The sequence below is a fragment of the Lactuca serriola genome, chromosome 5 (assembly GCF_051521515.1).
Source record: "Lactuca serriola cultivar US96UC23 chromosome 5, Lser_US96UC23_V15, whole genome shotgun sequence".
Classification (NCBI taxonomy): Eukaryota; Viridiplantae; Streptophyta; class Magnoliopsida; order Asterales; family Asteraceae; genus Lactuca; species Lactuca serriola.
In genome coordinates, this window is record NC_136412.1 from 316,502,660 (window position 1) to 316,516,555 (window position 13,896).

Consider the following 13,896-nt stretch of genomic DNA (forward strand, 5'->3'; position numbering starts at 1 on the left):
AAGATGCATTTGTTTATAGAAATGTGCTTCTAGATTCTTGGAAAATCGGAAAAATGTGCAAAGTTTTCATTTTCAGTTTTTTATAGAAAGTTTAGAAAATACATTTGGTTTAAACTAATAAAGTTTTCATTTTTCATCTTAATAAATTAAAAACGTGTTTGTATATTTTCTATCTGTTTTCATTTTCCAATTTTAATATGTGTATATATGTATGTATGTGTATGTGTGTAGCTATGTGTATGTATAATTGTATATGTGTATGTTTATGTGCATACGTACATGTGTTTATGTGTATGTTCTTATACATAGATAAATCTCATAAAAATAGTTTAATTATACTATAACGAATCAAGCAACACTTTCGAGCATTACTCGACTTAGCTATATTATCTCTATTATAAAATTATAATAATATTATTAATCAATTATAGTATTGTCTAACTCGATACATTTGAAGTCTGCTACACTATATATAATACAACAAATCATATGATTATACTGTACATACAAAAAATAGTAAACATGTACAATATTACAAGTGATTCAACTCAACTTAATTATTACTCGGTCATTGGCGGATCCAAGGGGTATCCCGGGATACCCCTCAAAAAAAATTTGGTAATGTAATTTTTTTAGAAACTTTTCGTTTTTTTTAGTGTATATATATGCTTCCCTTCACTTTTAAACATAAACATATAGTTAGTCTACTGGTTAAGGTGTTGGGTTATTGAAACAAAGGTTTGAAGATCAATTCTTACTCCCTACAAATCCTTTGTTTATATTTCTTTTATTTTTCCAGCTATTCTATCCCGCATCGTAAAACACATGTAAACTCAGTTATTTTCATCTATTATAAAAACTTGTTAGGAAACCCATGTACAAGCTGAAAACCGCAACACCGAACTGATGGGTTTGAGTTTGGTTTGGTTTTAAAAGTTTCAAAACCGTGGCTGTCGGTTTTGGGTTCGATTTTAGGTTAAAACTGACCCGACCCGCCCCATGCTCAGTCGTTGCGGTGATATCCGGAAAAAAAAAATTGGGATACCCCTTTGCTTTGAGTCTGGCTCCGCCACTGTACTCGGTGTTCTAAGATTGAGTTAGCTTAGTTTGTCTTTGGTTGGAAAAATTTGTGAATGTGTGCTTTAATAACATTTCATTTAGCCTACAAAATATGAATAATTCCCACACTAAAAGCTATATGAACTTTATATTGCAATGGTATTTTTAGCAAAACTAATGAAACTTCTATTGTTTCAATATAAAAATTTTGTATTGCAACAATACTTATCATATGATTTTATTTCCACAATATGTGGGCATATCCGCAGTTTACTATAAAGTTGAAGTAATTTATAGTGGAAAAGCTAATTTTAATTTTTTTTCTATAGTCATTTATAACTAATATTTGATAATATAGTTACTTATACTAAAAATCGTTTTTAATGAAAAAACACTACTTATCATCATTTAAATAAAAAGATGTTTTTAGTCGTTGATAATAATAAAAAAAAAATTACTTATATTTATACCTTCAAATATCTTTTGTAATTGTTAATAAGTGGTTAAGAACAACAATTACAAGCAACACATTAGCATTATGGTCCATTTAGTCCATATGAAAACACGAATGACCATGAGACATATGTAAACTTCCTATCAACTACATGAATTCCTACATATGTTCACAATAATATAATCATCACGAATCCTAACTATAGGACCTAAATCCTTCTTGTTCTAATAAAGTTAGTTAAGCTCCAACATGTTCAAAATTGATTTGAACCGAGTCATGGTTTTTTACCTCTTCAATCCATATTCTATGATTGTACAAGTATACATCATTGTGTGCATTACAATCAACACTAAACACACTTGTAGTATATGATATGAAGAAGAAGAATTTTAGCATATCGAAATTGAAAGCTTCATGTGAAAGTATAAAATTATGCAAATAGAAGTAAATGCTTATGGACATGGTGTTCTGTTCCCATATCCTTTCACAAAAAAAAAAGTAGATTTATTCAATATTGTACCTAGGAATTTACACTTTTTGCACCATCTGTATGGTCTATACATTTTCACCTTCAATTCAAATGGCATGTTTTTTTAACAAACCAGACCTCCATTTCCTTCCATTTTAATCTTCCACTAGTGAAGGTGAAGCCTGTATCACTCAGTTTCATCTACTCCAAGTCAAATCGATTTGAAAGAATCCTTTTTTTTGTCTAGTTTTGGGGCTCTTATCTTCTTATGCAGACTGGACACTTGTCACCTGGCCAGTGGCTGTTTGCTCATACTCAGCACAAGCCTCAGGTGTGTCTTCCTCACTTGGTGGCACCAACTGCCAAAACAGGGGCAAATATTTGTCCCATTCTTTCAAGATAGTAGCACCTTTAGTGCTCCCGGTTTTTTCCTACATGAAATAAATAAAACAACTCATCATAGTTTCTTTTTGACTTAATCAACTACTTAATAATGCAGAAAAAAAGGACTTAATAATACATAAAGTTGTATTTGATATTGTTTGTGTACTTACAACATGTGCTTCGATAAGGCTTTTGAGCTGCATCTGGCCCACAGGTGCAACCACTCTCTGAATCTTCACAATCTCTTTATTTATCTGTTATTGTAGTTATATAATAACAATTGATTTAATTATATTCCAAAATCTAAATGGAGAAAATGTGATGTCTGATAGAAAAGAAACCTTGGGAATGAGGGTGTCATCGTCATCAAGAATATATGCCAAACCTCCAGTCATTCCAGCTGCCACGTTTCTTCCAACTCTACAAAACAAGAACCAAACAGGTAAGTCCTAACTATTTACGTATTTGCCCTTTTCTCAAAAAAAAAAAAGATGGTCTTACTTTCCAAGGACAACAACACAACCGCCTGTCATGTACTCACAACAATGATCACCGGTCCCTTCCACCACCGCCTGAGCAAGTGAGTTTCTGACTGCAAACCGCTCCCCGGTTTTGCCTCTGACAAAAAGTTGACCACCTGTGGCTCCATATAAGCATGTGTTCCCTACAATTGCAGCTTCCTCAGGGACAAAACCGGTATTTTCAACAGGCTTCACAACCAGTTCACCTCCAGCCATACCCTAACACAACACAACCTCCCAATGTAAGAATTTTAATTTTTTTTTTTTTAAAGTTAATGCATATATTATATATATGTGAGAATCAGACCTTTCCCACGTAGTCATTTGCTTCTCCTACTAGTAGTATGTTCATTCCTGGTGTAAGGAAACATCCAAATGATTGTCCTGCACTCCCTTCAAATCTAGAAAAATGGAAAAATATGATTAATTAAATAAGTTGTGAGATTAATGTTAGTTATAAATATAAATATTAAATAGTTTATATTAAAATTAATGTCTTACGTTATGTTGAGCTGCCCAGCAAAACCGGTATCTCCATATTTTTTTGCAACAGCACCTGCTAGACGCCCACAAACAGCACGATCCACATTGTATATCTTGAAGGTTTTATTTACCACTTTTTCATTTTCAATTGCATCTGATATCTGCACACACAAAACCAAAAAAAAATGTAAAATCTTGAAAAAAGGAATTGTACTAAAGAAAGAATTAGTGAATTACCTCAATGTCAGAAAGAATAATGTCATCAAGAACAGGGCCGTTACTATGCACCTCCTGCTTTCTGATGGTGGTGCTGCTCCATTTTGGGAACCCAACATTCTGAAAAATGAAAAATTAAATATTACCGTTTTTATTTTATTTTATTTTCAAACAAAAAGGAAAAGCAGTTTTGAGAGTGGAAAGAGACATACAGAAAGCATGTAGCTAAGATCAAGATGCTGAGTTTTGACTAAAGAGATATCTCGAGGTCTTAATAGCTCTGTGTGTCCGATAATGTCATCAAGCTTTTCGTATCCCAGTTGAGCCAATGTGCTTCTAACCTGCAAGTAAATACAAGATATAAATTTTAATATATATATTTTTTATAATAATAATAATATAAAAACAAACAGATTAGATTTGAAAGAAATAAATTACCTCCTCAGCAACATACAAAAAGTAGTTCACAAGATCACCGGGTACACCAGGAAAACGAGCACGTAGTTCTTCTCGCTGAGAGATATAAAGAAAGTATATAACAAGTGGAATTTTTAAGGGGAAATTGAAAAAAGTTAAAGTAGTTTGGCAACAATATATTGGTTAAAAGAGTAAAATATGTTTTTTTTGAAGGGAGGTGGGTCCCACCCAGTACCTGACTGGCAACGCCAACTGGACAGTTATTGGTGTGGCAAATGCGGGCCATGACACATCCGGTTGCAATCATTGCAACTGAACCAAATCCATACTCATCTGCACCCATTGCAGCAGCCATAAGAACATCTACTCCACTTTTAAACCCACCATCAACTCTAAGAATCACTCTTTCTCTTAGACCATTTGATATCAGAGTCTGCATTGCCAAAACATCACATCATTTTACTTAACAATTAACAAACAATAATCATTCAAATCATTCAAATTTTAAAATAAAACCTAAACCTGGTGTGTTTCTGTGAGTCCAAGTTCCCAAGGCCCACCAGCATGCTTGATTGAACTTATTGGACTGGCTCCAGTTCCACCATCATGTCCTGATATCTGCAAAGGGAAATCATGTATTTCAATATGTTAACATCTGATTAGATGTTAGTTAAAATTAGTTGAATTTCTGTTAAAATCAGTTAGAAGGGCATTTTAGTAATTTCTGTTAATAAATAAAAAGTACATTGCTATTTCTTGCTTCCATACCTGTATAACGTCGGCATTACCCTTTGCAACTCCAGAAGCCACCGTGCCAATTCCCGCTTCCGCCACCAGCTTGACAGAAACCTTAGCCTTTGGATTAATCTGGTCATGGTCACAACATAAAATCTCAAAACTCAGTTATTCTCAATTCATTCATATCAACAAAAGTTGTGTGAATAATATTTCACCTGATGAAGGTCAAAAATCAATTGAGCAAGATCTTCAATAGAGTAAATATCATGATGTGGAGGGGGAGAAATAAGCGGGACCCCCGGTTTCGAATTTCTCAATCTTGCAATATATGCACTGACTTTCTTCCCTGGTAATTGACCACCTTCACCTGGTTTTGCACCTTGAGCAATTTTAATTTCAATCTGATCAGCATTCACCAAAAAAGTTGGAGTCACACCAAATCGCCCTGATGCCACCTGTTTTATGGCACTTGTAGCCGTATCCCCGTTTTGAAGACCTTTAAGATGTGGCAGTGTGGGTGAGTATCCATCAACCACATCCGAAAGTGGGGTCCACCGAATCGGATCCTGAATCATTTACCAAATATATATCAAATGTTCTTCTTTTAGGAGATGAATTTTTATTGAATCACCTACCTCACCACCTTCTCCGGAATTGGACTTTCCGCCTATTCGGTTCATTGCAATGGCGATTGCTTCATGGGTTTCACGGGATATAGCCCCGAGAGACATGCCACCTGTACAGAAACGCTCAACGATTGAAGCAGCGGATTCCACCTTTCCGACTGGAATCGGGGATCGCTCACTTTTAAATTCAAAAAGATCACGAATCACCTGTGGTAGGTCACAAATTGGAATCACAGCTGTCAGTTATATTATATGTTGTCCTTCATATTTACATTCTTACAAACAGATATATTATGTTATCATTTATTATTTAATATATTTATACTTACATTGACAGGTCTGTTTGCAAGATGCTGTTGGTAGACTGAATATGCACTCTCACGCTTCTCACGAACTGCTTTATGAAGTAGTTTTGACATCTCCGGATTGTTACCATGATATTCACCTTTTAAATTATTAGACAACAAAACAAAATTACAAAATTATTCTGCAAGTTTTATCTTTTATGTATGTGTTTATTGAAATAAACCAAACCATATGGATATATCAGTGTCTTTAAGTAAGTAAGTACCTCCTGGTCTCATTTGTATAAATCCAAAATTTTCAAGTCTTTTAGCTGTGTCCTCTGAAAAAGCCTTTACCCAAAATGATAGACTCTCTCTTGCAAGCTGTGAGGAGAAAAAGATCAAACTTCAGTTTAAAACTTATTTAAAGTTGAAAAAGTGATGATCTTTTAATGTATGTATGTATGTATGTATGTATATATGTATGTATGTATGTATGTATGTATGTATGTACCTCATCAAAAGTTAATCCACCGATCTTTGAGACACTCCCAGAAAACGCAAAATCAACGACATCTTGTCCCAATCCATAAATCTCAAATATCTGTGCACCACAATAACTTGACAACAAAGAAATTCCCATTTTGGATAAAATTTTCATTAAACCAGAATTAACAGCCTTGCGGAAGTTATTTTGAGCTTTTTCGATTGTAACCATTTGCATCTTTCCATTCCTCATAAGGTTCAAAGTTTTCTTGCTCAATCGCCACTGTCTACATGTCTCTAATGCCAAGTAAGGACACACAGCACTACAACAAAATTGATTCAATAATAAACAAATTAATCATCTGGGCTTGCAACTTGCAATGAAAATGTCAGAAAAAAATATAAATACCTTGCACCATATCCAATCAAACAAGCAAAGTGATGTGTACTGAAGCATTGAGCAGTGTCAGCAACAATAGATGCAGACATTCTCAGTCCATTCTGTATCAAATGTTGGTGGACTGCACCTACTGCAAGCAGTATTGGAATAGCAGGACGTGTAGCTTCCTGCCAAACACACACACACACACATGTGTATTAGTATGAGACACATTCTGCATGATATATATATATATATATATATATATATATATATATATATACACACACACACAGTGCTTACTAGTTCATCAGATCTGTCAGAGAGGACAAGTAGCTGGCAACCATTTCTAACAGCTTCATCAGCTGCTTCACAGAGCTTATTCAGTGTCTTTTCCAAGGACCCATCAAGACCCTTTCGTATGTCAAAAAATGTTGGTATAATTTGAGCTTTCAAATATGGATCTTTAAATAATAATTCAAGCTCCCCTTCATTGAGTACAGGATTGGACAAAGTCACCTGGGAAAAGATATCAAGTGTTTGCTTTAGTTAAAAGGACAACATGCATAGTATCTTTAGGAAAAAGAATAATAGAGGGAAATAAGTTGTAGAGAAGAAAATAATATAAGGAATGAGAAAGTAGTCCATTTACCTGAGAGGCATTTTCGGGTCCAACCTCTAATATGTTGCCACGCTTACCAAGATTGACTTCAAGAGACATAACTAATCCTTCTCTAAGTGGATCAATTGCAGGATTTGTAACCTGGATATGATAATGCATAATGAAGTTAATTTCATTTTAAAAGATGCTACAAAATAATAGGAAGAATCAAATGAGATAGATGAAAATGAAACCTGAGCAAACCGTTGCTTGAAATAATCATAAAGCATATGTGACTTCTGAGATAATACAGCTAAAGGAATATCATCCCCCATGCAAAAAGTAGGCTCCTTCCCTTCTGAAGCCATGGTTTCAATAACCATTTGCACATCCTCACTTGAGTAACCATACGCCCTGTTCATGTCAAAATGATCATCATTAGATTTCACAATAGGACAAAATATTGTCTGTGCAAAAAGACGTGAACGCCCTTCTTACTGTTGGCGGCGTAATGTTGTTTCATTCTCCATAGTTGGGGCAGAGAGGTAACTTGCAGACTCCAACTTTCGCATGTTTTCAGATATCCACTTTCCATAAGGATTCGATAAAGCAACTCTTTTTTTAACCTCTGTGTTCTCATAAACCTGTTTCAAACTTTCAATATCAGCAAATATTCAGTTCCTATATGCATTTTACAAAGATTACAATTTTGTACATACCTGGCCATTGACTAGGTCAACGGTTATCATCATCCCTGGACCTAGACGCCCTTTCATTGTAACTTTTGAATCATCAATTGGTAGAACACCAACCTATATTAAGATAACAAGCTCTAACAATTGTAACACAAACATGGTGAAAAGAGAAGCTAACATGAAAAGAACACACACACACACACACCTCAGATGCAACATAGACAACATTGTCTACAGTTCTCCAATATCTAGCAGGGCGAAGTCCATTACGATCAAGACAAGCTCCAACTGTTTTCCCATCACTGTTTTTCAATACAAGTTTTTAAAGTCATTCTTATATGTTGTATAAAGACAATGTGACCTAAAAGAGTTGATAGTAAACAGTAATTAGAGATTCTACCTAAATAGAAGTAATGCAGGTCCATCCCAAGCTTCCATTTGGCCCTTGTAGTAGTTGTAGAAATCAAGAACCTAAAAGAGACATACATAATAGTTAGTTATAACTTATAGTATCATCTCTAACTACAAGTTTAAGAAACATAAATAGTAATACCTCGGGATATTTGATTGACAAAGTTGGATGATTCTTGTATGCCTCAGGAACAAGAATCATCATAGCTTCTTCAGGGTTACGCCCACTTCGTATAAACAACTAATTATAAATGTTTTATCAGTTAATTAGCTAAAAAAACAACATAATCACAAGCATGTTGATGTATTATACAAAAAGAAATATGCTTTACTTCTGCTGCACTATCAAGATTTGCAGAGTCAGATGCCTTGGGATTTCCAAAAGGCCTAATTTCATTTTCACGACCTCTCCAAACAGGTGACTTCAATGAGTTCTCTCTAGATTGCATCCAGTTTAAGTTTCCCTGCATCATAATTTTTTTGAGTATATTTTTCAAAGTAAAATGTTGTAAACTTGTAATATGAAGGAGATTTAAAGGCATTGTAATTTGTACCTGTATGGTATTGATCTCTCCATTATGACCCAAAAGCCTCATGGGTTGAGCAAGAGGCCACCTAGGACTTGTATTTGTGCTGTATCTTCGATGATAAATGGCAAAAGGGGATTTATAAATATCACTTTGGAGATCATAGTAAAATTTTCCAAGAACCTCTGAGCGAAGCATTCCTTTATAAACTATGGTTCGATTTGATAATGAACAGAAATAAAGTTCACTTCCCCATGTTTCTGAACTAACTGCCCTTTCAATCAACTTGCGACATATATAAAGTTCTCTTTCGATATCATCAATGTCATCTTCTTTGTTGATTTTAACAAAAACTTGTTGTATATTTGGCATGGTTTCTCTTGCATAGAAACCAACAATAGGGGCATTTATGGGAACAGACCTCCATGCAAGCACCTCAAGACCCTCTTGATTGAAGATATTTACAATAACTACACAAGCATTTCAAAACAGGAGATTTAGATAGTGTTTCTTTTTCACTTAATTGAGAAAGTCGGGCAAATGGTACTGAAAACTTACTGGATTTGGCTTGTTCCATAAGGGTTTCATCAGTTGGAAGGAAAACCATTCCAACTCCTGTATGCAATTGATCGAAGGGGGAAATCCCTTGTTTTTCAGCCCAATCATTAAAAAACTCCCATGGAATTGAAGTCATCAACCCCGAACCATCACCAGAATCATTATCTGCCCCACAACCTCCCCGATGTTCCATGCAGCCAAGAGCTGTGAGTGCATCTTCAACTATCTGATGCGAACCCTTGTTGTCCAAATTAGCTATAAACCCAACTCCACACTCCCCTTTTTCTGCTAATATTTCTTCCAAATTTGCAACCTACAAAAACAAATCACTCAACATTGTTCAGATGCTCAATTTAGTCAACTCTCGATTTTGAGGAGAAGTATAAGGTTCGGTTTCTGTCAGTATAATGGTGTATTGGTCGTCGACTCTACTCACCCTTTGTTTATTAGAAAAAATATCGATCTGCTATAGAACTTATTGAAACTAAAGGGAATAATGAACTGGATTACCGATTTAAACAATCAACGAAATTGAAAAAACGAAATCGCACCTTCCGTTTGGTATCAGAAGGTTGCTGGGCGTCCACATGATCAACACGATCAAAATCGAGAACCGATTTGATCGAACACGACCAGTTCCTTTTCTTCGGGAACCCTCCAACACTCTTGAGAGCACTCGCACCAGTTCCAAGTAATCTCCGATTACTTCGTTTAGCGCCCAAACCCACAAAATCTAGAAACAAAAAGTCTCTTTTGGTGGCGAAAACAGAAGTGGGTTTTAGATAGTAGCCATTAACGTGAGCTACAGACTGAAGAGACATGCTAATAACAGACGCAAAAGCTAGAAGAACAAGAGCATGTAGTTGTAAGTATGAAGTGTGACAAAAGAGAGAGAAAGATGGGGAGGGAAGATCGTGTGGAGAATGGGAGAGAATGAGGGATGTGAAGATAAAATGGAAGGAAAGTTGGAGCCACCCGCGGCTCTATCTCTCTTTTACAAAGCTTGTTCCTGGTTGATGTTTACTTCATGGATGTGAAATGGACGCAGGGTGGACACATGTAATCTGACCGTATGTTTACACCAAAGGACATCATCACTCCTTGATAGTTTTTGGATGTTACTATTCAGATTATACTCTTCTACCCACACAAAGTTAATCAAAAGGTCAACAATTTTGATTCTAGTTTATGACCTAAAGATTCTAACGATTAATGGAGCCACGACTACATAATCTAGAAGAGTGAACCCTAGGACTTGATACCTCACTTTAGACTTAGATTTTCATATACCAAACACAAAATTGCAAAAATGTCCAACTGCCGTCAAAATTATTATAGTCTTTGCTTCAAAAAAGTTTGATGGTGTATTAGTGTTTTAATTTTGAATACCTTGTGGTTTTGATCCTTAGGCAGGTGGGTGTGGGCTCGGCAACCTCGGCACGAGCTCGGCTCGGTATCTCGATTAATATATGTTGAGTTTTGTTGACCAATGGGAAAGTGAGGTAGCTGGTAACGACTATTTCAATTTAATTTTCCTTTTTTTTTAAAAAAAAAAAAAAAAAAAAAACCTCCTATAAATACTACAACTTCAAACCATTTTAACTCATCAACATCAACTTACAACTCAAATATACTCTTTCAAAATGTCGTCTTCGTCATCTTCATCGGGCATGTTTGATGTCTAGCTTGAAACGTTATTCAGGAGACGGAGCAGATGATCAACCAACTACAAGAAAAAAATGTGGATAATGCACGTCGGAGGAAGAGAAGATACATACAAAGATTTCGTGACACGGCTAATGATCGACTCATGCAAGATTATTTTGTGGATGACGCTATATTTATAGGATATTATTTTCGTCGTCGGTTCTGTATGCATAAATTTCTGTTTTTGCGTATAGTTAACGACGTCACGACATCGTGTCCATTTTTTCAACAACGTCGAGATGCTAGAGGTACAATTCGTTTTACTCTTATACAAAAATGCACCGCTGCACTTCATCAATTAACGTATACCACTTGCCCCGATGCACTAGAGGAGAACCTTAGGATGTCTAAATGTGTACGAACTAGTCTTCACAAATTTTGCAAGTATGTCATGAGATTATATGGTCCACGATATCAGCTCAAACCTACTTGTAGTGACATCCAACAATTGTATGTTCATCACTCAAATGTGCACGGCTTTCCTGGAATGTTAGGAAGCCTAGATTGCTTCCACTAGGCATAGGATTGTTGTCTAAATGCCCATAAAGGGCAATACACGTGACGCGATCATGGTTATCTAACCGTTATACTTGAAATGGTGGTGTCACAGGATATATGGATATGCCATGCATTATTTGGCTCAGTCGGCTACCTTAATGACATCAATGTTCTTAACATGTCTTCGTTACTTGACGACATGTACAACGGGACTGCACCAGACTCCTCTTTTCAAGTAGCTAGAACATCGTATAGAAACGGGTATTATCTGGTGGATAGGATGTATACGGAGCGTGCTTTTTTTGTGAAGTCATTGTCTTGTCCAGATGATCGGAAAAGGTTGAAGTTTAAGAGAGCTCAAGAGCGGGCGAGAAAGTATGTTGAACGAGCATTGGGAGCTTTGAAAAAACGTTGACATATTCTTAAATATATCGCGCCGTATATGGAGGAAAGAAAATGAGCGAAGTGATGTATACTTTTATCATATTGCATAATATGATTCTCAAAGACGAAGGAAATGCAATATGAGACGCATCATGTTCTTCGTAGGGACTTGAAGGAACATATTTGGAACGTCAACCACATTGATCTTAACACAGAACTGGTCGACAATTTGGAAGGTCTCCGATGAAGATGTTCTTTAGGTCTATCTAGTTTTAGTATTTTGAGTTTGTATGTTTTTAATTTTAAATTCTGTTTTTTTTTTGTGAATTATTTTGCATTTCTGTGTTTTTATTTTAAGTTTAATGAATTTTTAGTTTTTTAAAAATGTTATGTTTGAAATATTTATTTTGTATATCTAAAAAAAAGTAGCATGGCAAGTGTGGCAACCACACCTACCAAATGACAACCTTTGGTAAGAATGTGTAAAGTGTGATGTGACACCTACGTGGACCGTGACAAGTGTGGCACCACACCTACTAGCCTTATATTTGATATTTTAATGTGGTTTTGATCCATACACCACCTAAAATGATGCATATACCCTTAAATAGTCTTTTTTTTACTTTCTTTTAATTGTTTTCTTTATATTTTCATTAAAGATAAATACAAAAAAAAAAAAAAATCAAACCCACCCCACCCACCCCTCATAAGTCACACACACTCCTTACATTGACTCTATTTTTCTCTCTCACTTCATTTTTTACTGACACCACCACTGCCGATAGACCACATTCTAATGCACCACCACCATCTTTATGTCATTGGACCACCACAACAATCATATATGTTTGTTTTTAGCTAGAAACCACCACTTTCATCATTAACTTTAACCTTTATCGTCGTTTTCTCTATATAAAACTACCACCATCGTCGGATCTACCCGTTTTTTGAAAGAAACCACCACCATCCCCGGTATTGCTTCCTTTCGTCTTCGTCTTCATACCAGTAGAAGAGGGAGAAAGAGAGGTAGAGAAACCCATATCGTTGTGGTCCAGATCTATAGATCGACTCTTCTTCTCCGGTGAAGGTGGTCTGACAATGGTTTTCAGATTCGACGACAGAGAGGAAGAGGATTTAGATGACGATGGAGATGGAGAACCTTCTAAAAATTCAACCTCTGATGAGAAGGGAGGTAGTCGTGACGGTCCAGATATGTAAAAATCCGATGTTCAGACGGCTTTGGTGAAGGTGGTTTCTCTAGGGATGGATCATATGATTTTCCATCGGTGGTTCCTGACGATAATGACATCGTTTTTCAACCTGAGCATGTTTTTCTGACGAGGAAGATGCGTGGGGGATGGGGGTTTTCTGGTAGGTGGAGAGAGAGAGAGAGAGAGAGAGAGAGAGAGAGAGAGAGAAGGAGATAGAAAAAGATAGATAGAGTGAGAGAGAAATGAGGTAGGTGGGTGGGTGAGAGGTGAATACGGAGGTTAGCGATGGATGATGGTGGTTGGCAGTGGATGGTGGTGTACAGTGGTAGCAGTCAGTGGTGATGGTGACAGAAAGTGGTGGATGTCGATGGTGATAGTGGTAGCTAGGGGTGGAATGTTCTTGAGTGTGTGTGTGTGTGTGTGCGTGTGTTTGTGAATATGTACGCTCATAAGTGTGTATGTGTGTTCTGAATAATAAGCCAGATGGAGATAGAGAGGGGGTGGGTCATTTTTTAATTCTTAATTAATTAAACATATTATCATAAATTAAAAAATTAAAAAACAAATTTAAGGGGTATAATGGTATTTTTTAAGTTGATAAGGACCAAAACTAATAAAAATATCTAGTTTTTGGACCATTGGTGCACCACCAAAACTTTTTGGACCAAAACCACAGAGACCAAATTTTGCAATTTTGTATATACGAAACCCATTTACTTTGGTCATTTCTGGTTCTACAACTTTGAAACCGATTGGAATTCGTCGCTAATATTCATAAAAAAGAATTT

At 35.9% G+C, this 13,896-nt stretch overlaps 1 protein-coding gene across 1 annotated transcript; it reads right to left on the minus strand.

Annotated features, from left to right (window-relative positions):
• Positions 1-1,887: 1,887 nt before the first annotated feature.
• Positions 1,888-10,309, minus strand: LOC145055023 (ferredoxin-dependent glutamate synthase 1, chloroplastic/mitochondrial-like). The gene is made up of 30 exons (XM_079003305.1): positions 9,860-10,309; positions 9,309-9,621; positions 8,778-9,220; positions 8,556-8,687; positions 8,366-8,464; positions 8,213-8,283; positions 8,018-8,114; positions 7,837-7,929; positions 7,616-7,761; positions 7,372-7,531; positions 7,169-7,279; positions 6,820-7,035; positions 6,547-6,704; positions 6,166-6,460; positions 5,939-6,035; positions 5,697-5,812; positions 5,377-5,574; positions 4,957-5,307; positions 4,772-4,870; positions 4,526-4,621; positions 4,239-4,436; positions 4,025-4,099; positions 3,799-3,927; positions 3,608-3,706; positions 3,389-3,531; positions 3,195-3,288; positions 2,868-3,106; positions 2,708-2,786; positions 2,537-2,620; positions 1,888-2,413 (listed from the first exon to the last, which is right to left on the minus strand). Exons 1-30 carry the CDS (start codon positions 10,127-10,129, stop codon positions 2,249-2,251), a joined length of 4,866 nt encoding a protein of 1,621 aa, XP_078859431.1. The 5' UTR covers positions 10,130-10,309; the 3' UTR covers positions 1,888-2,248.
• Positions 10,310-13,896: the final 3,587 nt, after the last annotated feature.